General features: G+C 36.6%; 1 protein-coding gene across 6 annotated transcripts in view; it reads left to right on the top strand.

The window, feature by feature from the left end:
- ST7L (suppression of tumorigenicity 7 like) overlaps nucleotides 1–27,770 on the top strand; it is an 87,222-nt gene that overhangs the window by 32,909 nt on the left and 26,543 nt on the right. For 5 of the 6 annotated variants that reach the window (XR_011974801.1, XM_072644359.1, XM_072644356.1 and 2 more), the window contains exons 8-14: nucleotides 797–894; nucleotides 1,220–1,334; nucleotides 2,448–2,520; nucleotides 3,205–3,307; nucleotides 12,990–13,140; nucleotides 15,667–15,759; nucleotides 24,365–24,504. Coding sequence is in view for 5 of the 6 variants with exons in the window: in XM_072644359.1 (XP_072500460.1) it covers nucleotides 797–894; nucleotides 1,220–1,334; nucleotides 2,448–2,520; nucleotides 3,205–3,307; nucleotides 12,990–13,140; nucleotides 15,667–15,759; nucleotides 24,365–24,504 (773 nt within the window). In the remaining variant the exon portion in view is untranslated. Of the gene's footprint in view, nucleotides 1–796; nucleotides 895–1,219; nucleotides 1,335–2,447; nucleotides 2,521–3,204; nucleotides 3,308–12,989; nucleotides 13,141–15,666; nucleotides 15,760–24,364; nucleotides 24,505–26,033; nucleotides 26,248–27,770 lie in introns of those variants that run through there. The other variant, XM_072644360.1, reaches the window with a different exon arrangement.

The raw sequence follows: 27,770 nt of genomic DNA, 5'->3' as shown, positions 1-27,770 counted from the left end.
TCCCTTTTTTCCATAGGGAGACACTTTTACCAGAGATATTAGGAGCAACAGTACTGCTGCTGCCTTCTCTTTGTGGCCAAAGGGCTTTGGTTCCATGATTTTGGCAGTTAGTGGACAATAAATTGAAATGTTTATATATTGTATTATCTGTTAGCAGTTAAGTTCTAAATCTTTTTGTTTGTGGAAATTCAGGTTTGGATAATGTCCCCTTTCTAGGCTAAATATTGATGTATACAGTATGTTTCATTACTGCATGTTATTATAAAACACAACTGTGGGAATTTATAATTTTGTAGGCTGAAACTAATGAAATTGCATCTGTTAAAAAGTATCATGTTATTTATCCTTGTAATATCTCAAATATGAGTACGAGATCATTACAGAAACATTTTTAAAACAGTTTCTAGAAGTTTGAGTTAGTTAGTCATTGGCAGCTTTTTTTTTTTAAAGTTTAATTGTCCATGGAAATTTTATTTTGGAATCTCTTAGCTAGCCAGTCAAAACAAGTGAAGATTATAGTGATACTGTTATTTAAATAGAAATATAGATGCTGATTTTCTCAGTTAATATGTGCTTTTTTTCTGTGAGTCTTAAACATGAACTTGTGACATGCATGTGTACTACAGACTTTGCATTGTATTATTCTTGGACCAATTATTTGTAGAGACATAAATTATACACTTTTATTTCAATTAGGTCTTCCAGTGTAAGTAAATAAATATAATGGATAATATAAATAAAATTTCAGATAATCATGTTAGCCAATAGTGGTATCATTCTTTCCTTTTTCATTTAGGAAGAGACACCAATGTATTGGTTTATATTAAACGAAGACTAGCGATGTGTGCGAGAAAATTAGGAAGAATAAGAGAAGCAGTAAAAATAATGAGAGATGTGAGTAGTTTTGAAGATCATGCTAATGCTTTTAATAATTTGAAAATGTTTTCAGCAGGTTCTGATTTTTAGTTGAATCACTGTTTTTAATTGACTTAGTAACAAAACATATATGGAATTATGGAATCTCTTTTCTTCAGCAAATTCAGTTTAGTAAATATCTGTTCAGCATATTCTAGCTCTAGGCACTAAAGATTAAAACAAAAATGAAACTGTCTGTGCCTTCACGGGGCTTATATTCATCTAGGAAGAGGCAATATGTTATTATTTTGATAAACTACAACTTCTGTGTTCCATATTTTAATCATTTTTTTTTAATATGCAGCTAATGAAAGAGTTTCCTCCTCTTAGTATGTTGAACATCCATGAAAATCTCCTAGAATCTCTTCTAGAATTACAGGCTTATGCAGATGTTCAGGCAGTTCTAGCGAAATATGATGGTAAGTGGTGTTTGTCTAACACTTTTACCTAACAATTAGATTCCCTTTAGTGTATCTGTCAGATGATTCAACATCAATATGCATGAAACATTGGGATCCAGAGAGATTCTCGGACTTTATATTTTTCCTCTAATACAGTAATTCATTAATGGTAACATGAAGAACAGACTGGCATGGGTCACTAGGAAGTGTCTTCTCATCAGGGTCTTTAAATGAATCATAAATTTGAGAGGGATCCCTTTTATCCTGCCAAGATACCCTGGTCTTGCTACTCTGAAGTAGTTGTGTCAGTTCATTTCGGGAGTTGTAAGGATTATCACAGAGACACCGCAACTGTTCTTCCCCCTGGGGACATGAACATGTCCCCTGTAGCCACGAGCTGAAGGGAGCTTGACATCATTCATCACGGCATCCTTGGACATGCCTTTCGGCTTATCAGAGCACTTTGTCACTTACCCCACCTATCCTGTTGTGGATTCTTGACCATTAACCTAGAAATATTTGTGACCTGTTCCTTTTCGCCTGTTGACTTGGAAAGTTTGAACGTGTTATGTTTGGAGAGAGAAGTTTATTTCTTTTAAACATCTGGAACACTTAAGAAGTGCTTCAGAATGATGCACGCTCATGAAGAAATTTGTGAAAAATCCTTTCCATATGTTACTTACCAGATGCTTGGCCTGCTTGGGCTACATATACTAGATGAGCTTGGAGACTGTATTTAAGAAATCAAAGTGAGCTGAGGCTAGAGAAAGCCCAGGATTGGAGACTTAACTGGTTTAAAAAATTTGAGATTTGCTCCTGTGTTCTGAATTATTTATTCAGTATTCTAACACTGCTATGCTGTAGAATTTCACTGTTGTATTCTTGGAAAAAAATAGGAGGTCCTGTGTGTTAGTATTGTATTTGCTAGTTTCACTTGGACTTTGAGAATCACTAAAGAGAAGATCTTTACCATCGTAGTTCTGGTGCAAGAACTTTAACTTTTTGAAAGTCAACTTTGACATAAAAAAAAGTTGTGAAATTTGCATAATGTGTTTATAGATATAATTTTGACATTATTTTTCTTAAGCAATATAAGTTTGAGTTCACTGGTTTTGAATCTTTTTATTACAGATATCAGTCTTCCAAAGTCAGCAGCAATTTGTTATACAGCAGCACTGTTGAAGACTAGGACTGTGTCAGATAGGTGAGTAGCTGTGGAATTTAGAGCGTCTGGAGAAGATACTAACTGTAGACCCAAATATGAAACCATTAATTTTCTTTCTTTGCTGGTTTTGAATAATTCTCCTTTTAAAGTTGTTTTTCTTTTGTTACTAAGGCCTTGGAACTCTTTAGCCAAGTCTGTGAGCCTCAGAAATGCTTTTTCTTAATTACTTGACATTTTATATATTGGAATGAAATATCACATGCTATTTCCCTGAGTTTATATTTAATATGGGTAATTTTGAATTCCCTTAATTCTTGGTTTTTCTGAATGTATTTCTGAATATGTTTGATGAAGGGACACTTCTTCTTTTGCTTGCATTCTTCTCAGGTAACTATTGGTAGAGGTCTCTTTTTATGTAGTAGGACTGTGGATGTTCCTTTGTAGCTTTTTTGATTTTATTATTCTTCCCAAAGGGTCTAACTTAGTTTCTAAGTACTGCTCAAATATGTTTAAAGATTTCTATTCCCTCTGCTTCCTGGTTGTATATATTGAACCAGGTGGCTTTACTTTCCATATTAGAAATCAGTTGCTTTTTCCTATCACCAGAAACCTCTTAATTTTGAAACATTGAATTATGGTCTTAACTGATAATTCTTACTGTTTTCTTTAATCTTTTTTTTTTTTCAATTTGAAATGTTCCCTCTTTCCTTCCCCTGCCTCTAGATTCTCTCCAGAAACAGCCTCTAGAAGAGGACTGAGCACTGCCGAAATTAATGCCGTGGAAGCAATTCATAGAGCAGTAGAATTTAACCCTCATGTTCCAAAAGTAAGTGTTGCTTTTCTTTTAGTACTGAAGTTTTTTTGATGAAAATATCAATCTTACGTCAGGTTATAAAGTCAATGGCAGACACTGGATCAAAAGCTAAATCTTCTAACTTCAAGTCCAATAGTCTTAACTACTCTAGCTTGCTTTTTTCTCATTTGACTGAAGGGGATATTAAGAACATTTATAAAAACCATTAGGAATAATCACTTTAGATTTGGTGGCTGCTGCGAATAGTCCGAAGTCTATGCCTTCAGTTAGTTGTTGCTTTCACTATAGTTTTAGGGGAGAAATAGCCAAATGGCATGGTTTTAGTGGAGGGTCATTCATATTTTGAATCATTAAATCAAATTTCCTGTGTTTTACTGTAAGAGTGTTTTCTAGGCAAATGCCTGAGTTTTGGACCTGAGCTGGACAAAGACTGGAGACAAATAGATTAAAATAATCAATGATAGGAAACAGATGTGGAAGTTCCCAGAACTGCTGAGTTGATGTTTGTGTAGTCCCTGATGAAACTGTGTACCAGTTTCATTTTTCTTTGCTACAACACCCTATCAGCGTGGTTTGTTGAATAATATTTATGCATTCTCACCTAACATTGAATATTGGTTGCTGTTTTCTAAGGCATATTAAAAATATTTTAAAATTTTAAAAAATATACTCTGTACATCATATTGAGAAAAAGTTTTAGTTGCAGTAATACAAGATAAGATTATGGAATTTGGAAACTGTAACCTCCAAGAAATAATTTCCAAAAAATATAGAGTCTACAGAGATGAGGCCTTTACTGAGAGCTTAGTTGACCCTCCTGCCCCTAGGCAGATGGGTAGAACCCACAACATGAGATACAAACAGTGTGCTTGATTTAGAGGTCAGTAGAGCTAGGTTTAAATCATGATTCTGACACGAATTGTGTGACCTTGCACAAGCCAGATAACCTGTGAGCCTCAGTTCCCTTATCTGTAAAATGGAAATAGATAATAATGCTGCTATTACCTTTCTCGTGAAGTTGTTATAGGCAAAATGTTTTATAAACCCTACAGTGCTGTGCACAAAGGTAGTGTTACTGATAAATAGTAAGCTTATAAAAAGAATAAGCAGTATTAGTCAGGATTGACTAGAAAATGATTGCAAGTTGTAGAACTAATTACTCACTTTACATTTTTGTACCTTGAGTGAGTTATCCTTTCATTACATAAAACCGATAATCTTAATTTTTTTTAATGAAACAGGTATTTTGGAATCATTGCTATTCTGGATAGTGGTAAAAATTGCCTCTTTTATATATGGGAACACAAGTAGAATGGCTACTGAAAACTATTCTTATTAGGTAAAGCTCACTAGGCTCTTCAATGGGACTTTTTAATACCACTTTAGTTGAAGAAAATATAAATGATCATTTTATAACATAGGAGATTAAATTGTGAGGCATTCCAGGTTGAATTTTCAATGGAAAAACTGCTGTATTGAAGAGATATTTTCTTTAAGGTTTTCAATAATAGGCCCTGTTTTAATTTTTTTTTTTTACTTAAAAATAATTTTCATTAGTAATTTATTAAAAACAAAATTGTACTTGTATTTTTTAGCCAGTCCAACAAATGGCCTGATGAGAAGATGGGACTTTTTTGAATAATAGAATAGGTGATGACCCAACTTTTATTATAATATTCAATTGAAAGTTGAATTGTGCTGCAAAATGACATTATTTTAAAAGGGTAGAATCCTTAAACTGAACTCTATCAAACAGAACAGTCATTAAGGTACTTCTGAGAAATTCTGAGTCCCAACAATCTGGACAGTGTCCCACTTAAATAACATTAATGTTATATGAACTGACACAGCTCTGGAATTTGCGGCTGTCTGTTTTTGCTACAGTCATACATTGATGAAGTATGTTCAGGCTTCTCTCTCTCTTTTTTCCCCCTTGTCATGGTCTATATTCCTAACTCTCAGCTGGGGCCAAGCAAAAATAAAGGACTTTGCGGGGTTTCCTTCTCAAACTTCTATTGAGGGTCGTGATGACTTCTTTAACCTAATGAACAATGACATTTTTAACGTTTAAAAAAAAAAACCTTTTTATTTCTTCTTACAAATTTCTTATGCAAATTTGGCATAAATGATCATACGAAACATAACAATAAAATGACAAAGGATAAAGTTGACTTAGCAGAGAATGTTTGTTGGCAGCTTTCCATATAGCTCCAACAGGAATGACTAGGTCTAGAGCTGTGCAATTTGTTAAAGCTGGAAACTATTAGAAGTGCAGTGGAGAAAGATCACATAAATTTCTCCAGGCTATGCATTTACTTTTAGGTATTTCATTAATATTGATTGCTTGCACAGACCTTTGATTCTTCTGAGTAAATTTCAGTATCCAGCAGTTATGATAACCCTGTGGTCTTCGTTTGGGGTTTGTATACTGTGTTTATACCAGCAAGCTTTTTATTTGGTTATGAAACTTTTGTATGTGTTATCACTAGAAGTGCTGCGTATTTTATGTCCAGGCAGATTGGGGGAGCCTTTTACCCTTTGGTTAACTCATCTCCCTGCTTTCAGGCTAGCTTCATTTAGTCAGTTCTATACATATGTATGTCTATCACATTCTCAAATACCTTTGGAGAAGAAGATTCCATAATAATACCTATGACCTTATTTACTTGTTTCTCATTCCTTGTCACTAGCCATAAGTTTCTTTTCTCCACGCTTTGAATACAAGGTTTCTTTTACCACCATTAACATTTTTAGCTGTCCTTCATACGTGCATTTGATTAGAATGGAATTATTATCCACAACGTTAGATTATGAGACCTCTAGACAAATAAGGCTGGCATCTTTCAGAAGTACCTTGTTACCTTCCTAGGCCTTAGTTTCCTCATTTATAAAAAATAGAGATTAGACTACAGCCAGTCTGTAAATTTGGTTTTTAAAAATACTTTGGTAACTGTATTTCATTATAATTATATTCCTTTGTAATCTTAAGTATTCTATGCATTTAAAATCATTCTTCTGAGAAGTGGTCCATAGGCTTCACCAGACTGCCAAAGGGATCTATGACTCAGAAGGTGAAGAAGTCCTGGATTAGATGGTCTCCAGAGTTCCTCTGTACTGTCTATAAAAACTGACTCTTGTTTTGGGCAGGCAAAGATCCTCTGACTAAAATTAGACCATTTCTTTTTTTTTTTTAAATTAATTTATTTGGTTTCAGTTTCCTACAATCACTTCCATAAGTCTTAAATTTTCTCCCCCTTGCTTCCCCCTCCCTTCCCAAGATGGCTTGCAATCTTATATGTTTTCTATACATACATTTTTATTAAGCATATTTTCACATTAGTTATGTTGCAGAGAGGAATTTAAATGAATGGGGAAACCATGAGAAAAACCAAACCAAAACAAAATGTAACACAAGAAAATATTCTGCTTCATTCTGCATTCCAGTTCCATGGTTCTTTCTCTGGGTGTAGATTGTATTTTGCCTCAAGAGTCCTTTGAGAATTCTTTAGGTCTTTGCATTGCTGTGAAGGGCTAAGTCTACCAGAAAAATTCCTCGCACACTGTGGTTGTTGCTGTGTACAATGTTCTCCTGATTCTGCTCCTTTTGCTCAGCATCAGTTCAGATCTTTCCAGGCCTCTCTGAAGTCTTCCTGTTCATCATTTCTTATACCACAATAGTATTCCATTACTTTCATTTACCACAACTTGTTTAGCTGTTCCCCAGTTGATGGGCATCCCCTTGATTTCCGGTTCTTGGCCGCTACAGAGAGCTGCTACAAATATTGTTGTACATGTGAGACTCTTTCCCATTTTTATGATCTCTTTGGGATACAGTCCTAGAAGTGATATTGTTGGGTCAAAGGGTATGCACATAAAATTAGAGTATTTCATTGAAAGATTTCCTATTTTCATGTTACCAGGATTGATTGTCACTGAAGATCATTGCCTCCTCATTGGCATACTCATCCTTTTCTTTTTCTTGTCTTAACAGTCCTGTTTCCCCATAAATGCCATTTTTGTGCTTTTAGCCAAGAATATATGAAATTCAGGCATTCCTCTACTGAAAAGAGTGAAGATCCAAGGTAAAGGGCCCAAGACAGATGGGAATTAGCTAGTTTAAATCCTGTCTGACAGTGAGGAAAGCTTGTTTGTATCTTGCAAAATGAAAGCAATCAACAGTTGACAAGCTTTTAATGTTTATTATGTTTGAGGGCACAGTGCTAAGCAGTAGAGATACAAAGCAAAAGCAAAAACAGCCCCTGTCCTCAAGGAACTTTCATGCTAGTGTGGGAGACAATATGTACATAAATAAGTATAGATACATTACAAACAGTAGTAAAGCAGATTTTTCAAAAGAGAGACATGTCTTGAGTGTGTTCAGGAGTACATTGTTTTGTTAGCTTTTTTTTTTTTTTTTTTTTTTTTTTAGAATTTCTTCTTTAATAATAAAGCTGCTTTTAGTCTGGTGCTGGCAAGAAAGCTGACTTGGCTTGGAGCTTTTATAGTTGCAAGGGGATTTTAAAAAAAAATAAGTAAATATGTAGAATATAAAGTCTGTTCTGGTTAGTCTGGAGCACCTTTGAAACCTTCAGGATCATAGACTATTCTTTTAGCAAAAGGGTCAAGGTACTGCTTCACTAGCCCAGAATACCTGTCCTATGGTGGTACATGCCCAAAGTTACTGAGAGAAGGAAAGGTCAGATCATGAGTAGAATAAAATGAGTGATAAAAGAGATGAGGTGGCTATAGATGCTGACCCACATATAGTTCCAGTGGTACCTGCTTCTGGCCCTTTGAGTGTCCCTGTTATCCAAACAGTGAAAGGCAATTAAAATATTAAGTACACATATTAAATGGATGATCTTCCTCTTTGCCACTTCTTCAGTATAGGATCATATCCCCTATGTCTTGAGGCTATTGAGGGTATGTATAGCAGCTGTCCCTTATACAGAGCCACGTGGCTTTCTGTATTCAGCTCGCTTGTCCAGTCTCATAGAATGTGCACTGAGAATGATAATTGCAGAGAGAAATTGGCATTTGTGTGCATGACTGATCAAGAGCAAAGCAACTTAATTTCAGATGCTTTGAGACAGATTTGTCTTTAACCTCTGCCTTTACAAGGAAGAAGATTATAGAGCATTATCATTACTTCAGGTCAGAATTTTATTGCATTTGACCAAAGACCATTGTAAGACTTACAGAGCTGGAGTTAGTTATAAGGTGATCTTTAAAATAAATTATAAAGATCAAAGCACAACAGAGTTAGTTTGAGTATAACAATAGGTATTATTGAGAGCTTTTATTATAAAGCTATATACCAGACCACTGTATCACCATGTTACTTTAATCCTAATGTCCAAAGTATCTGTTGCTCTAATTTTCTACGTGACCAGTGCAAATAGGTTCTCTAGTAGTTATTTACTGTCTTATAGATATATATGTAACTTAGCCTTGCTCCTGGAAAGTTCTAGTGTTCATGGAATAGATTCCAAATTAATAGTGAAGGTCTTCTGAGCTCAGGAGTTCTACAGATAACATATGATACGTGAACTTAGTGGGATTTACTTGGAGTATTGCAGTGAGATTAATTTGGAAACAGATTACTATGACAGCCTGTCTAATTTTGGGGAAGCTCAATTGACCCATTACTTTAAAAGATCCAATTTTGTTTAGCTTAGCTTTTTACTTTGTTACCTTATTTAAAGATACTCTTATTTTTTTCTTTTCTGGATAGTATATAATCCCATCTTAATATAAAAAAATACAATAGCATATTTGATTTGTGCTTATTTTGTAGTTTTTAATTGAGCCTTTACCCTTCCTTTTACATATTTATTTACAATAAATTAACTAAATGAACATTTAAATCATACAATTATAGACTGAAAATTGGAAGTAATCTTTGAAGCATCTAGTCTAATCCTCTCATTTTATAGTAGAGGAAATAGAGACCCAGAAAAGTTAGGTAACATGCTAAAGGTCACACAAATTAGTGGTAGAGTCAGAATTTGAGTTCGGGTCCTCTTGCTTCAAATCCAGCATTCTTTCTACTATACCATGATGGAGTGACTTCTATTTTGCACACATAATTGGAAAATATTCTCACATTTACTTTAGAAATCTTTGATTTCATTAGTGTAGTACCATATCAATAACATCATAGTATCCTCTCTGCTTTAGAGGCTAATCCTCTTGTGTTTCTGTAGCCAGAAAAGTTCATTACCAGGTTACCAAACTCCAAGTGTTATACCTCTGCATATAATTAGGTTGGTTCTCCAACAAGAGAAACGTAATCCATCACCAGCCCTGTACTTGACGCTTTCTTGGACTTGCCAGAGCTTATGCTTCAAGAATCTAGGATCACTTCCATATCATGATGAGGCATTGGGAAAATACTTTAGTAGAGAATCCTAAAGTCTTCAGCTATGTGTGTTAGACCGAGTCAGCCAACAAATAGAATGGGTACCATGTGTGGAAGAGTATATTAGGTGTTGGAGCAAGATACAAAAAACATGGTTACAATACTCAAAGGAAATCTGTAATTTTAAATCTTATCTTGATCATCATAATAGTCAGTTCACCTGACTTATCTTTTCTCCTCTTTTGAAATCATTTCTATGTTGCTGTCATGCCAGATTGGTCATCCTAAAATATAGCTATTTCTCCTGTTCAAAAATCCTCAGTGTTCCTCAGTTGCCTCTAGGATAAGATACAAATCTTTGGCCTGACATTGAAACCCCCTCTATCTTACTGCCACAGACTCTTCCTAATTGATTTCCCATCCTATCCTTTAAAGAACTCTCTGTTCTCATCATACTGGTCTCTTAGCTGTTTCTGAACAGGATATTCCATATCCTGCCTCCATGAAGTTATATATACTCTCCCCCATGCCTGGAATTCACTCTATCTTCACCTCCCCCTCTTAGAATTCCTGGGTTCTTTCAAAGCATATCCCTAGTTGTTAGTATTCTCTATGTCTTAAAATTTTATTTTGGTACCATGTTTTTAATAACATCTTTACATTTTTTATTCCCTCAGGAGCATGTAGGCTTCTTAAAGGCTGGGCCTGTTTCCTTTTTGTCTTTGTATCCCCACTGCCTAGCAAAGTGCCTTGCACATAGTAGGTGCTTAATAAATGTTTGTTGGTTTGATTTGATGAAATGTATAAGTTGAAGTTGGGTAACTCATCATCCCCTTTTATTATAGATATCTTCATTAAATGGAGAATTTTTCTTGAATTTTAGAGCAATAATTTTTTTAAGCTCAGAACAACATGAATTGTTCCTGTGAGATAAATGTGTAGAATATTTTAACTTGAATCATTGGGCAAAATTTGGTAATATGTAAGTAAATTATTGCAAGGGAGAATTTTAAAATTTAAAAGTTGCAGATTTGTTTTCCTAAGAAATAGCATGAACTTATTTTCTCACAAATATTTCTTATAAGTTTGCATATGTGTATGTAGATACATATGTCTGAGATTGTATACAGAGATATTGAGTCAGGAAGACAAGGATTGAAGTCCTACCCTCCCCCCCCTTTCTTCCCCACCCAATACTAATTGGCCAGGTAATTTTCTAAACCTGTAAGTTGTAGAAAAACTGCTGGAGGAAATTTCCTCCCTGGGATTTTCCTACATCTATGAAACTGCAGGTCTGGACAAAAAAGTTACACATGTCTGAGTCACACATTTATTGCCTGAATTACTAAACAGCAAATTATTGAGAAAATATTTATTGTGAATCTTCAAATGTTTTGCTCTTATAAGATAAGAATTATTCTAATCAAGTTGAGGGCCTAGCAATGTTCTTTGTAGCTGTGTACATCATTTGGAATCCAAGGTTTTAGTTAATAGTAAACTAAAATCTTTAGGAGTGTAAATATAAAATAATTGCAATATTTTTACAGTTTCATATGAGCTGCTATTTGTAAAAACTAAGATGAGCTTTAAGGGAAAATTCCTATGTGATAAGTAGATCTCAAAATTAAAAACTTGTAATTTTTAGGTAGAGACTTTCCTGTGATTACAGCATTGTGTGTGTGTGTGTATGTGTGTGTGTGTATTTGTGTGTGTGCGTGAATGCATGTGTGCGCACTCGCCCTCTTCCTATTGAAGCACTCAGAGCCCTTGTGGCATATTCAGCCCAGAGAGCATAAGGAGTCATGTCAGAGGTCAGATATTTGAGCCAGTTTTCCCACAGCCGCCTGGTGTGAGTGATCTTTTACTATGTTTAAAAAAAAAATGGAAGAGGATTAGAGGGGATTAGAAAGAATATTACCCTCCCAAGTATAGGCCCAAGGCACTAAAGGAGAGAACCCAGCCAGGCAGCAAATGGGCTTTGCTTGACCAGGGCACAACCTCTGCTGCATTCCTTTAAGAAACTGAATGGGAAATGTTAAGTCCCCAAACTGGATTAGTAAATAATCTCATAGCTTGTGACATCTGCTGAAATAAATTGATGAGCAGACTGCATTCTTATACTTTGAGGAGAGAGTCAGAAACATCAAGAGCAAAAATGATTAAAGGTGGGGATTAAGTTGAGTCATTATCTAAGAGGAGAATTTCATAAACAAACTGGAAAAAAAATCATTTTATATATATTTGGATGATCGAAGTGAGCTGACATTTAGGTGCATGTATTAGAAACATTTTAGAATGCAAGACTAATGGGCTCCTTTAAAAATTTTTGAAACTGATGCAGCTAAAATGTATTACAGGACTATAGAATCTCAGTTTTACAAACTTCTCTCTTATATTTCTGTTCTTTTTATTTTGGCCTGTAAAAAAGCCATGGGAACCACATTGTTGATTTAAAGTGAAAGAATATGTTCCTTATGCAACACATCTGCAAGTAGGAACTTTTTCCCTTGCATTTTATAACAAGTTAGTGTGGTTTGGCTATTACAATTCATAATTTAATCTCAGCTTGCTTATAACCAATGAGAGTCTTCTGAGCCCATTTTAGTGAGAGAAGAGAGTGTCTTGAGCCTTGAGTGGAGAAGAGCTAGATTGGCAAGTTAAATAGTATTATCATGGATAATAAAGATAGCATGTTCAGGTGGACATTTCAGTTTTCATCCTCAATTCAGTATGATTGATGAATGCATTAGTCATTATTGCTCTGTTATTAATGATTTTAATGGTAAAGCACGGTTTTTATGTTAGAGTAAAAGATGGATTTCAGGATGAAGATTGGCAATTCTATTCATTCTAGTTCTCCTTCCTGAAAATTCAGGAATAAGAAGAAAAAAGAAAAATTTGAATGCAATACTCCCCAACTTGGTGCTTTGTAAATTTTTGACCTTATTTTTCCTTTGCTGTGTTGTTAACCTCTTCATTTTTGCTTTCCTCTGGGGTGTTCATGGGAAAATTATTTGTCAACCAACTTTCTCAGCCTCTATTTCCATTTTAATCTTAGGGAAACTTTATTCTTTTTTGTCATTATTGTGGCCAATGAGAATATCATGAACTTTGAGAATCTTGTGTATGTTTTTTAAGCAGTATTTAACTCCCCCACACCCCTCAGCTGGATCCTCAGTTTCATCATGAGTCTATCACTCCAAATACTCTGAGATTTCATTATAGCAAACTTCCTAACATTTTGAAATCTGTGTTTTTGTGAAGTTTGAGTCTAATCCAGATAACTTCACTTTCTTTTCTTCTCTTGTGTGTCTTTGTGTGTTATTTTTCCAGTATTTACTTGAAATGAAAAGTTTAATATTACCCCCAGAACATATTCTGAAACGGGGGGACAGTGAGGCAGTTGCCTATGCTTTCTTTCATCTTCAGCACTGGAAGCGAATAGAAGGTGCCCTTAATCTGTTGCAGTGTACGTGGGAAGGCAGTAAGTATTCTTTTCCAAGCCTACTAGCTAATCTCTCTGACTTTATTCACAGCATTCACTAGCAGTCTGCTTTAATGAGATTGTGTTAGCCTCCTTAAGGCTTTGTTGTTCAGATTAATTTCAAAGTGAACTCAACACTATTATGTTTGGTTTGTTGCTGGAAATGCTTAATTCACTTATCTTGATGCCACATTTGGGGTGGAACTGAAGCTGCAATCTTAAAGTATCCAGTAAATTACATGTAACTAGCTGTAGTGATGTAACATACAAACGTTATTTCAAGTACACTGTTGTAGGGAATGCTGCCTCATCATGGCATGGAGGTGACTCTGGGCTCTTCAAAGATCAAGTTCTGGCAGGTCCCACTGAGCTATGAAGATTTCTGTTACTGCCTCATTGACAGATGTTAGTTATATCTGTCCTCTGAGGATCAGCCAGGCTCAGTTTGGTGAGGCTTTTCCCTAGAGTATTAGATACAAGATGATTTTTTTTTTTTTGCCACAGCAGTTGATGAAGTTATCTACTAAGGCATTGTAGGGTAGCAGTCTACACTGGTGAAGGAAACGCCCACTTGGAGGAAATTATGGATTTTTGAAATGCTGTAGTTGTGGGGAAATAACAGATAAGCACAGGAGACTTTAGTGAACTTCTTCAGGTTTGTTTAATTGTTTTAAGGTTTTCTTTGTAAGAAATTATATAGTTGGGCTTTTTTTTCTTTTTGGCTTTTTAAATAGTAAGTAGACAAGAAAGTGAAGATACATAATTAGATACCTGGTTTTTTAGCATTAGAAATTCTTATAGTCACTCTCATGCTGCAAAATGAATTCTGATGGTTGCCTCCAGAAACTACGGCTTTATTTTTAAACAAGCATTCATTCAGAAAATTAAACTGACTTAAGTAGTAAAATATTTTTTCTTTTCATTGTTCTCTCATATAACTTCACCATAGCACATCATTCACTTTTTCATGAATGACCATCTTGTTATATGACTCCTTAACTTTGTCACTTAATTTACAACTTTATACATAGCGTTTTCTCTCTTGTGCTCAATCACCCACAAAATGATTTAAGTGAAAAATATCAAAAACATTGTCAATATCAAATTAAGTAATCATAAAAAAAGATATGAAAGAATTATCAATGGCCAGCACCCTATCAGAGAAGAAACTGATAGTTCCCCAGTAAATATCAGGGTAGTGACCAAAGTAAGCACTTAGCTGAATCAATGCCCTTACAAGGAGTCCACAACAATTTTTAACAGTTCCCATTTTATGCCTAGTTCCTTAAGGGAACCATTAGAGGGTGTTCTAAGGTGAATCCACGACCAATGGCAGTTCCCTTGATGGGATAGCAAAGCATATAACCTCAGCCATAACCTAAGGAATCACATGTAGGAGTCCCTCTGGAATAAAGTCAGCTGTCCATAAAGTGAGGAAAATATTCCCAGTCCACTTCATAGAGTGGTCATGCAGAAGTGGAATATAAATAGTACTAAGTAAGTGAATGATAGAGTTGATCTTTTGGAGGATTTGGTGGAACCCTCATGGTTGTTTGGTAAAACATGTCTATCTTGCCTAACCTGTGCTACAGGAGTCTCAGGAAGAGGACTGTGAAGTAATCAAAGTTTGTCTTCCAAAGCCGTTAGCTTTTTCTTTCTGTACTTTCTTCATTGCTCCCTATCTCCAGTTTCCCAGTGTCCTCCTTGTCCCCAGTCTCTTCACAAATAAGTAACTGCCTCAAAGAAAGGTAGTATAATATTCATTCATACTGATAATTGTCCTATAGAAGCTGTTCCAAATCTTTTCCACTCTCTAGCTCCTTACCTTAGCCATATCTCAAAAGAAAACCCTAGCTCTTACTTTCTCAAGGCACCCTGAGGGAGAAATAGGAGGTAACATATACCAGGCAAACCAAACGAAACCACCACCACCATCACCTTGAGCACTATCTCCCCTCAGACCCTGGTGAAGATAGTCCAGGACCTTGAACCCAAGAATCTTAGGAAGTGCGATACTTCTATCCCGGTGCCCTCAGCCATAGTCTTGGAAAGCAATCCCTGTGCATATGTAGCCTGGCAAGTATTCCTGCAGATGCTATATGTAGCCACAGTTATTGAAGACCTGGAAAATACTTTTCTTGCACCTAAGTCCTTTGCACTGGACAAATGATTTAACATCAGAAACTGATATGCTTTTTATCAATGAAAATTTCATTTTAAAAAAGAGTCATTAACATCCACTTTGCTGCCATACTGTAGGGACCCTGGGAACTTTCTATCTGACTTATTGCTGAAACCTTCTATATGTGTTGTTCCCCTACTGGAATATAAGCTTCTTCAGAGTAGGGATTGTTTTAATCTTCTGTCTCTCTAATACTTAGCGTGGTGCTTTGCATATAGTAAGTGTTTAATAACTGCTTTATTCATCATTTTTATTTATATTGAGAATGCCATATAGTTTTTCACTGAAGTATGGGATAAGTTATCCAGCGTTGAATACAAATATTTTGCTTTTGTTTCCTTTAGCCTTTAGAATGATTCCATACCCATTAGAGAAGGGCCATCTATTTTACCCTTATCCCAGCTGCACAGAGACGGCCGACAGAGAACTATTACCCAGTAAGTGAATTTTTCATGTTTTCTAACATTGTGCAATTACATTTTCCACCATAATTTTGACCTTCCATTTTTGAAGCATTTTCAGTTGAATCCCAGAGCACTGTACAAACCTGTCTTAGCTATCCTCCATGTGTTTTTAAAGAATAAATTATTGTTGATGTCTTTTGGTTTTTCATCATCTATATTTCCCCAATGTATCCTCTTCTTCCATTCCCCAGAGTGCCATTCCTTATAACAAAGGAAAAAAGAGAAGAAAAAAATAGTTTTGCAAAAATAACCAACATTGCCTTGTTTCATTGAAGGAGAGATAAAATAACATCATTTTTATTACATCTTTGAATGACAGGATTGTTTACTATCCTAGGCAATAGTGTCCCTACTAAAATATAGGTAGAATTTAATTTACATTCTTTGGAGGAAAATATTTTGTAAAATTCAGTAATACACTGATTATTTTCTCATCTAAAACAGCATGGTTTCAGTTATTGGTACTTTCACCATTGTTTGGTTAAGTCAGTGGGAAGTAAAAAACTCACAAAAATTTAACAGTCCATGCCCTAAAAAATCTGTACCCTTTTATTAGCCCCATACATCTTTCCTAACTTGTACTACAGTAGCAACTCACTTATGAGCTATGAAATGGTTGGAGATTGCCTTCCATAGCCTTTAGCTTTCCATTTTTATGCCCTATTTCCCAGTTTACCAGTGTCCCGAATCTCCCGACCAATAAATACCTGCCTCCAGGATAAAAACTATAAAACTCATTCACACTGATAATTATCCCACAGGAGTTGTTCAGATCTTGTCCACCATCCTCAAGCTTTTAACTCTACCTTTATCATTCTCAGCAGAAAACCTCAACTCTTACTTTCCTAAAAAAAAATGAGGTTGGTTATCCAATATAAGAAAATATTTCCATCCCAAAATTTGTATTGTCACCCAGTCTCTTGGTTCCTCTTCCTTTCTAGGCCCAATCCTATCAGTTTTCTCAATTATGTCCTTTCCTACTTCTTTTGAAAGCTTGTTCCATCAATTATTCCTCTTCTCTCTTGAACCTTTAATATCTCCCCTTTTTTGGATCTTTCCTGAGCCTCTGTCCTTAAAACTAAAACAAAACAAAATAAAATATGTCTTCCAAGCCCTGCTACTTGTTTGAACTACTGTCACATCTCCTTTGAATTTCTCAAAGACGTGAATATTTCTGCCTCTGTTGTCTCACCAGCAGCCCTTCACTACTTAACTTCTAGCAATCAGGTTTCTGCTACCAACTCTTCACTAAAACTGGCCTCTTCAATATTATCTCATGTTAGAGGCAGAAATGGAAGAGAGCATAGAGATTGTTGAGTTCAACTCTCTCATTTTATAGATGAGGAAACTGAAGCCCAAGGTCACACAGCTAGTATGTGGGGCAAGAGTCCAACAACCAGGTCTTAGAGATTCCAAGTTCATCAGTCTATCCACTAGACCATGCTGCCTCTCATCAGTGACCCCTAATTGCCAAGTTCAGTGTTCATTTTCCAGGTTTCCTCTTCTTCCTTGACCTCTTTCTAGCTCTGCTGACTATTTCTACCTTCCTCAGACTTTTTTTCCTTTCCTCAGAAGGCAGAACTTGTAACAATGGATAGAAGTTGCATAGAGATAGGATTCAAAAGGTTTCCTAATAAGAGCTATTCAAAAGTGTAATGGGCTGCCTTGGAAGGCAGAGGTTTTCATGGAGATTTTCATGCTTGTGGCTGGGTAACCATTTGTTGGTGTTGCAGAAGAGATTATTGGTCAGATAAATACTGAACTAGATAGCCCCTGAGGTTCTGTTCTGATTTTTAATTCCTTTCTTGGCTTATGTGTTACTGTGGTCACCTATTTTTCTTTCTTTTCTGACTCTTCTGGCCCCTGACTGTTTCTTTTACTATTCATCCTGATCCTCCTGCCTTCTCAGTATAGATGTTGCCAAATATTTTATCCTTGGTTGTTTTTCTCTATATACATTCTCTCCCTAGTCAGTTTTATCTTATCTGCTCATCTTGCTTCAGCTGTCACCAATAAGCAGTTGACTGTAATACAGCTGATTCCCAAATTTCTGTTGCCAACCCATCTCCTGAAGTCTGTTCTATTATGTCTGGCTGTCTTATGGTCATTCCCACTTGGTTATCCTGTTGGGAGCTCAAACTGACTCCTCATCCCCAAACCAGCTTTTCCTAATTTTTGTTAATAACATTATCATTCTGTTTCCCAGATTCAAAACCTCTGAGACGTTTTTGACTTTTTTCTCCCCTTACATGTAGTCAGTTGTCAGATCCTGTTGATTATTCTTTTGAAAAAGTGTTGTTCAAAATAATTCTCAGAGGAATTGTCTAGGTGGCACAACAGACAGAGCATTGGCCCTGGAGTCAGGAGGACCTGAATTCAAATTTGGCCTCAGACACTTGATGCTTACTAGCTGTGTGACTCTGGGCAAATCATTTAACCCCAATTTACTCACCAAAAAACCCCAAAACAAAAACAACAACAAAAAGAGCTCCAGAGTATTCACAACCACATGAAAGAATGCTGCAAATCACTAATAATAAGAGGAAAGCAAATCAAACCTGAGGTTTCACCTCACATACTACAAATTGGCAAGAATGACAAAAAGAGGCAGGGGTGGTAGAAAGATAAGCACACTAATACATTGCTGGTGGATGTGTGAAATGGTACAACCATTTTGGAAAGCAGTTTGGAATTACGCAAATAAAGTGACTAAAATGTCCATACCCTTTGAACCAGAGACTCCATGACTGGGCTTCTACCCTAAGAAAGCTATTGAAAAGAAGAAAGTCCCATATACTCCAAAATAGTTAATAGAAGCCCTTTTTGTAATAATTAAAAATTGGAGACAAAGGAGATGCTGATCAGCTGGGGAATGACTAAACAAAATTGTGATACATGAATGTAATGGAATATTACTATGTTGTAAGAAATTATTTTGATGATGAATACAGAAAAGCATGGAAAGATCTGTATGAACTGATATACAGTGAAGTCAGCAGAGCCAAGAAAACAACAATATAAATGAAAAGAATGACTGTATGCAAAATAATCAAAAGTAAATATAACAAAATTACAAAATTCAAACAGAACTCACATGAAGAGATATGAGAAGACATCCCACCCTACCCTTTCAAGAAGGTGGGCAGTCCACAGGTGTTACACCTTGAAGACATTTTTGGACTTTCTCAGTGCATCCATCAGTTGTGCTGACTCTTTTTTTTTCCTGTCCAAAAAATACTATTAGTAATATGGAATGACTCTCTGGGAGGGGAAAGGAGAGGGGTATCCAGTGACACTTAGGTTGTATAAGAAACAGAAACTGTCAATAAAACTTATTTTTTTAAAAATGTACTGTTTTTCAAGTACATCCCATCTTGTTTATGCCTTCTTTTCCTTTCATCTGAACTCCTAAAATAGTCTTCCACCAAAGGTGGAGACATAGTAGGTAGAATGCTGAATTTTGAGTCAGGAAGGCCTGAGTTCAAATCTAACCTCAGACACTTGATAGCTGTGTGACTATGACCAAGTCACTTAACCTCTGAGTGCTTCCATTTATTCAGCTGTAAAATAGGGATAATAATAGCTCCTAGCTCAAAGAATTGTTTTGGGATCAAATGAGGTAATACTTGTAAAGTGCTAAACACAGCACCTAGCACATAGTTAGTTGGTTGTTGGTTGTTGTCCTTTGTTATCGAAGAGGACCAAAATGACCTCACCATGATAAAGAGAAGTTTCAGTTTGTCCACCTGTGGCTGATCAGACCAATATGAGCTCAGAATGCTCTACCACAGATTCAGCACAGATAGTCTGTCTGAATATTTGGGGTGGTTACTCCAAATTTGTGCATCCTCCATTTCCTTTGTGCTGTCTCACTTCTGCTTTGCTCATAGAACACAGCACCCTTTCTGATGTGGGCACACCATAGTGAGTGGTCCTGTGCCAGAGTCTCCCATGTTGCACAGTCAAATCCAAAGTTCTTGAGAGAGACCTTGAGAGTGTCCTTGTATCACTTCTTCTGATCTCCATGTGATTGCTTACCCCATGTGAGTTCTCCATAAAATAGTCTTTTTGGCAAGTGTGCATTTTTCATTCAAACAAAGTGGCCAGCCCATCAGAATTGCATTCTCTGAAGCATAGTTTGAATGCTTGGCAGTTCAGCTTGAGCAAGGACTTCAGTGTCTGGTACCTTATTCTGCCAGGTCAGAATCTTCCTAAAACAGTTCAAATGGAAACGATTCAGTTTCCTGGCATGGCGCTGGTAGACTGTCCATGTTTCACAGGCATACAACAATGAGATCAGCACAATGGCTCTGTAGACCTTCAATTTGGTAGTCAGTCTAATACCTCTTCTCTCCCAAACTTTTATTTGGAGCCTCCAGAGCTAGCTCTGGAAATGCGTGCATCAACCTCATTGTCAATATGTACATTCTTGGAAAGTACGCTACCAAGGTAAGTGAACTTATCCACAGCGTTCAAAACTTCTCCATTTGTTGTAATTGATGGTTCCACCTATGGATGGTGTGGTGGTGGCTGATGGAGCACCTGCGTTTTCTTGGTGTTAATTATAAGGCCAAAATTAGCACAGGAAGCAGAGAATTGATCCATATTTTGTTGCATCTCAACTTCCGAGGATGCATTGAGTGTACAATCATCTGCAAACAGAAAATCATGCACCAACATTCCCTCCACTTTGGTCTTGGCTTGTAGCTTTTTCAAATTGAAGAACTTACCATCAGTATAGTAGTTGACCTTGATGCTGTGTTCATCCTCATTGAAAGCATTTGACAACATAGCTGAAAACATCATGCTAAAAATTTTAGCATGGGAGCAAGCACACAGCCCTGTTTCACTCACTGGTGACTGGGAAGGCATGAGAGCATTGTCCACTATCCAAAACCCAGGCAAACATGCCATCATGAAATTAACATACAATACTGATGAACTTCTCCAGGCAACCAAATTTTGACATAATTTTCCATAAGCCCTCACGAGTACAGTGTCAAAGGCCTTTATAGAGCCTGGTCAGCTCTATAAATGTTGTGTACAGACCTCTGCTCTGTTCCTGGCATTTCTCCTGGAGTTGTCAGGCAGCAAACATCATATCAACTGTTTCTCAACCCTTTTTGAAGTCACACTATCTCTCAGGTATATGACCATCTTCCAGGTGAAAGATCAGACTAATAAGGAGGACTCTAGCAAGAATTTTACCAGCAATGACTAAGAGAGACCCCCCCCTTGCAATTGTCACAGGACAATCTATTCCCTTTACATTTATAGAGATGGACAGTGGAGGCATCCTTGAACTCCTGAGGCATAACCTTCTCTTGCCATATAACTTGGAAATTTTCACTCAATTTACCTTGTAAATCTCAGATGGAATAGAATCAGCACCAGGTGCTTTGCCACATGAAAGGAACCTAATGGCCCTCAAAATCTCTTCTTCAGTTGAAAGTTCAGCTAAGGAGGGATTGATTTCAACCTGAGGTAAACAGTCAGTGGCTTCAGCATTGATTGGTGATGGTCTATTGAGAATACTGTGGAAGTGTTTAGCCCATCTCTCTAGGATTATGTCCTTATCACTAATCAATGTGGCTTCATCATCACTGAGTAGTCTTTATATAGCAGCTACTATGTGCTGGGGGTATAGGGTGTGTTCAGGGAGGACCAGTACCTTTGGTGTGAAGTCTGCCAACCCCTTTTTGGGACTCTTTCTACCTTGGTGTCCACCTGTTTCACCCAACTCTCACCTGTGGCTCCAAGAAGCTGCAGCATGTGCAGCGGCCACATCCCGGTAAACTGTTTTGGTAGACTGGCCAAACCAGGTTTAGGGTAATGAAAGCTTCTCAGATCCATTGGTAAGTTAAGGGGGTGTCTAAACCAAGAGTGTGAAGACTTCCCTTGGTGGAATGGGCAGATGAGAACAGTTTATTCCAGTGGCCATGAAAGCAGCTGAAGCAGGCAAAGTGGAGCGCTTAGAGCTTGGTTAGACACCGAAGACACCAAGTTCATCCACAGCATCCTGAGGTATCACCAGCCATTGTGACTCTATCCTGCCACTGGACTGTGATGACTGTGGAGGAGAGAGTGAGGCTGATGACTTTGTGCAACTCTGCCTCACTTAAATCCAATTTACCCAGTAATTAAAAGATATCACCCATACAAATACCTATTGCCTCCTTGCCTCTAGTCTCTTCTCCAGTCTGTCCTGCATGAATTTGTCAGATGAAGATTCCTAAAGCTCACTTGTAATTATATTACTTTCCAACTTCACATCTTTCAGTGGCTTCATATTACCTAGAGTATAAAGTCTAAATTCCCTAGCCTAGCAATTCCCACACCCTAGCATCTTCCACACTCTGACCCTAATTTAGCTTTCCCATTCTGTCTTCCTCTCCCCACTCTCCTATTTGACACTCTATACCAACCTAGACTATTCTACCTTTGCCTTTTGACTTGAACCATTCCTTCCACCTAGGATGTTCTCTTTACTTTTGCCTATACAAGATCTTGAAAGAAATCCCTTAAATGCCAGCTCCTTCAGGGACCCTCAGGGACCTGCTTCCTCTGAACCCCCATATTACTTTACACCTCTTCCATAAGATTTACTGGGTGCTGCCATTTGTCATAGTTACTTGTGTGCGTATCTTACCTTCTCTACTAGATAAAGCATTATCTTTTATTCATTCTGTAGTGCTCAATAAATTTTATATTGAAAGTCTGAGTGAAATGATTGATGAGATTTAAGTTGCTACATTCTCAAAGGAATTTGCATTTTAATAAAAGGTTGGGACTAGAATTTGTAAGCCAAGGGAATGAATTTCTAATTGTAGAATTTCACTGAGGGACATGGACACTGTTGGAAGAAGGAATGGAGCAGTCTTCTTCATTGCCTCTGAAATTGTGCTACATAAATGGCTATTTCTCTTCCTAAACATAAGGCCAGGCCTGGATAATAATATAACTAAAACCAGAATTCTCTGCTCTGTAAGGCCACAATTTTGGCAGCATGCCTTTTGGCAAGGTTGAGTTAATGCTAACTCTACAGATATGGATGTTGCCTGCTGATTTTACAAATTGGGGGTGGGGTTGCATGCTCTGATTTTTTTTTTTGTCTATATTGTGTCTCAGTGTGTCAGATGACTTATAGAACAGACAGGTTTTTTTTTTTTTTAATAACATGAAGTCCTAATGTCTACAAGTGTTTAATACTTTTTGTTTTTAATCCTTCTTCACCCTTGATTTGACTTATTACATACTGGGATTTACTTGTGAGCATCAGAATGAAGGTCAGACTGGAACTATTTCCTTTGTTTGCTCACATATTTAGTAGAGTCTTCTATAATACCCCCTGATAAATTTTTTTCATGCAAACTAGTGATGAAATCTGAAATTTGGCTCCAAGGGAGTACTTCTCCCTTAGTCATCTATTATCTTGAGGTATTAACTGAGCATTGACTGACAAGTGATTCTCTTTAGAAAGTCATTCAAAAAGAAATAATTAGAACCCTCACACAGTATGAACATTTCACATTTTAGAAAATCATGTAGTGGTAGCTATGACAAGGCTTTGGCATCTGTTCTCCCTCCCCCCACTACCTTTGTGTAGCAGACTTCATGGGACTGGAGTGAGAACTATTGGCACACCTCAAACTACATTCCCTCCCTTCTAAAGGACAAATGTTCTTTCTTTCCCTATATGAGTTAGACTAGGAAAGTGATGTGATCAGAGGTATTCTTTAAAAAGCTTTGTCTAATATTTGCATGCAGGATAGATTTGAAGGGGATAAGATACTTGAGGCAGAGTTTGGGAGGCTATTTTGGGAGTTCAGATGAGAGGTAAAGAGGGAATAAATGAGGGTATTGGCACTGGAGACAGAAAATAAGGGATGGCCATACATGGCTGAGAGGAGAACAGTGATTCCAAATACTACTCTGTCTGCCTGGTGGAGGCAGGTCACAGATGGGTTGCTATGATAGAAGCATGGGTGCTATAATCCTGCCTAGAATATAGAATGGTTCTTATTTCTAATGTATTACTAGTATTTTCTTGATATGAACATAATCTAGATCCCTGAGGATTTACTATGTCTATAATAGAATTTTAGCTTTTGTAATGCACATAGTAAATTTAGTGGAGACACAAAAATATTATAGCTACTGAAAGCAGTAAATTAGGTATGTTAGATCCTGTGAATATGTTTAAAGAAAGTATAATTTATCACTGACCTCCTTAAGACTGCATTGAATTGTACATTTTTCACAGAAGACTGGGTGTTTCTTCGGGAATCTCTGGGTTGAAGGCCAACTCTGGGCCTTCAGCTTCATAGCCCATGAAATCCTAGTATGGGCACTTGTTTGAATACTGGCACTCATACATTCTTGCGTCATTTAAAATAAGTAACCATCAGTAAAGTAATACACACACATCTCATGTGGCCTGGGACTTCCTGATTTTCTTTGTTTCCTCTTAATTTTTCCACTTTTAAAAATAAATTTTACTTGAAGTTACTGTTGCTTTAGATGAAGTTAGATGCTGTTTGGGAAAATGTGTAATTATTCTGACTTTTTTTTCTTGCAGCATTTCATCATGTTTCTGTTTACCCAAAGAAGGAGCTTCCTTTTTTTATTCACTTCACAGCAGGCCTGTGTTCTTCTACAGCAATGCTTGCCCTTCTCACCCATCAGTTTCCTGAAATCATGGGTGTTTTTGCTAAAGCTGTAAGTATGGTCTCAAGGACTTGCTTAGAATATTTGTGAGACACACAGGAAACTGTTTTGATTTGTCTGTGCAAACCAGTTGAGATGTAGAAAATGTGCATTTAGAGTAAATTATGAGTCATGTCTTGTACAGTTGCTGCCATGGAGCCATCAGATTTGGGTCTTGGGTGATTTGACCTATGATTCTGTAACTTTAACAAAAAACTTGAAAGAGTGCAGTGCTGAACATTATAAAGTTGGTCTCTGTAGATCACTCTTCATAGTAATACAGCACTCATTACTAACTTAAGAACAATCCAGCTTTTCTTGGCTTGCTTACCATTATTGTATGTTTTGTTTGGCATTTTAAAAAAATTCCATATTTTATGAACAAGGCTTCTGGTTTTCCATTTAATCTAAATCATTAGCTCTAAGATCCACTGAATTTAGGTTAAATTTAGTAATACAGCCAGGGTGGTGCAAGTAAGGTGATTAGATTAGTTGCCCTGGATACAGAATGTGATTTGACCTAAAATTTGCCCCTGGCCACTGCATCCAATTTGCTGTCCTGACTTGAGGGACTCATACACATCACTACTTGGTTCTAGACCAGGCAGTGCTTGTGGGCTGGGGTTCAAGGAACTCATAACTCAGGGTATGAGTGTCTTCACCAAGGATAAAGGGGTACACTTCTTGAAATTTGCCAGATATAAAAATAACATGTTACATCTTTGAATGATTTTATATTATATTATTTATATTATATTAGCACTAGTATATGTTAGTGCTAAGAGAAAACTCAAAAGAACAGTCCCTTTCCATGTCCAACTTTTTCAGTGCTATTTACTTAGGCATCTTTTCATCTTCACGCTGGAGACGTTAAAAGATGATAAGAATTAGACTATATCAAGAAAAAGGTGATGTTTCCCTCTCAATTAAAGACATTACTTTCTAATGTTTAGGTTCAAGTAAAGATATTGATTTGTAAGTTGGTAGTTCTATCTGCACTGATACTAGGAGCCAAAAGTTTTTTGCGGGGGAAGGTGGTGGTGGAAAGGGTCAAAAAAATCCCTCATTATGCATGAAGTTTCTATCTCTATGTTTCCTGCAGTTGTTTTTTTTCTCATTTCCCTCCCCTGCCCCCCCCCCCCCCATTTAAAACCTATTTAAGTAACAGCCTATTCTGTGCCTTAAAGATTAGCTGGCTTTCCTCTAGCATTGGTTGTAAGACTGCTGGTCCCCCTTTTTCCCTGAAGGTCAGCTTCACAGTGTGTTAGGTTGCCACTGGTGCCTAGCCAGTTTGCACTTGGTCAAACCTGAAGAAGAATAACTCTCCACTGTTTTTGAGGGAGAATAGATACTTGGGTTGAAAACAAATTATTTTGTTTCCTTTTAGTGTAACAAGAGAGCTTATTGATTGCACTATAACTGTTTCCTGCAATGGTGCTGAGTAGGGAGAGAGTGTATTCTATAGAACTCTGAAACAAACAGCTTCCATTATCTGTCATGGAGAGGAATGGACTCCAAAGAAAATCTTATCTATTTTACAGTTTGAAGAAAGATTGCAACTGTGCATATGGGATCATGGAGGAACAGTGGGAGAAAATATTCCTAGGTATATGACAGGGTAGCAGGGTCAGAAAGGGAAGAAGAGAAATCTGGAATAGACTTGTAGACATTGGAACAACTGTATTCCCTTGACAGTGGCCAAAAACTGGGGTGGAGTATACTGTTTCCACCATCTATCATTGATAGCATGTAGTGCCTGCCATGATCTGAGAGATCACTAATGGCTAGAAGATCCCATAAGTCACATGGAATAAATATACTTCTGGTAGGGTGTATCCTATATTCATTGTTCCTTTATGAATAAATAGTAACAAATTTTGAAGTGCAACCTCCTTTCATAAATTAAAATATAATCAAATCAAGTAATCTGTGCTGCAGAAAAAAATTTTTTTGTACTCTTAAAGCCTCTGGTTTTTGTAAAATTGGCTTTTCACCATTAACTTTTGATTTAAAATATTGATATATTTGTAACTTTTTTGAATTGATATGAAGATTTTTGTATGTAATTTTAAAAATGGTATCCTGCCAAAGTAAACTTTTATAGATCATGTTTTATCTCAAAGATTTTTACATATGATCTTAAAATTCCTAAAGTTGTGAGAAGATGGAAAATAGCTTCAGACTAATATGGAGATATTGTCATTTAGTGGGAACTATCTAACTGTTATAGATGGGTGCTAAGTAAGATACAGACACTTCTCAGTTTATGAATTTACCCATACGTATGACCACTTTCTTTATCTGGCACCTCTCTACTCCTCCCATTCACCTGCCCATTGATTTTGGTGGGGCCAGTTGACTTTTGGTAAGGGAGAAGAGGGGTATTTTATACAAATGTAAAACTTGGTCTCTTATGTATATACGAAGAAAGGGAAGATCTATTGCATTTTCTCTTAGAAACAGCCAGTAATGGGGGTTTGGTATTATTGAAACATTGCAGATATTTTACTGATTAAATAGTCTTTTGTGGGGTGGTCTGGAAACTTTACCACTATTTATAGCACTTTCTTATAAGAAAATCCATTAAATTCCATACAACCCAATTATAAATGGACTCCTGGAACACAACCCATTCCTAATTTAGCAATTGCCTATTGTCAGGCATTCATTAAGTCATTAAGATACTTATTAGAGGGGTCAACACAACAGATAATGGGGACAGTTCTCTGAAGCATACTCATTTAGTCAAGGAAAACCTTTCAAAAAGTTTTCTTAGTTTATTTCATAGTTAACATCTCTCATTTTTCCCCTTTCACTTTAGGATTTATAAAATTGTGACAAAAATTTGCTTTTTCTAAATTATCTTTAAGAAATTTTGATATCTTTCATACTTATGAGTCATAAAACCTTAGAGCTGGAAGAGATTTTGGAGGTCATTTAGTCTAACCTCTGTCCAAATCATAAAAATCCTCATATAACATGGATTATCCAGATGATTAGCTTCTACTTAAAAGACCTCCAATGACATGGAATTCACTACCCCCCAAATGAACTAAAAGGATTGGTGTTACGTGCTCATTTAAATGATACTGTACTTTATAGAGCTTGACTTCACTTTTACAAAGCTGATGTTTTTTTTCCTGGATGATATGAAAACTTCATCTAGCATCAGATAAAGTGAGAGAAAGAAGACGAGAAGCAGAATATGCTGATACCACACTCTATATTCTCCTTTTCTAAAATGTCTAAAAAAAGAAGGATTGTCTTAAACCAATTTG

Source organism: Notamacropus eugenii, chromosome 2, assembly GCF_028372415.1.
Source record: "Notamacropus eugenii isolate mMacEug1 chromosome 2, mMacEug1.pri_v2, whole genome shotgun sequence".
Taxonomy (NCBI): domain Eukaryota; kingdom Metazoa; phylum Chordata; class Mammalia; order Diprotodontia; family Macropodidae; genus Notamacropus; species Notamacropus eugenii.
This window is presented reverse-complemented; position numbering and strand designations above follow the sequence as displayed.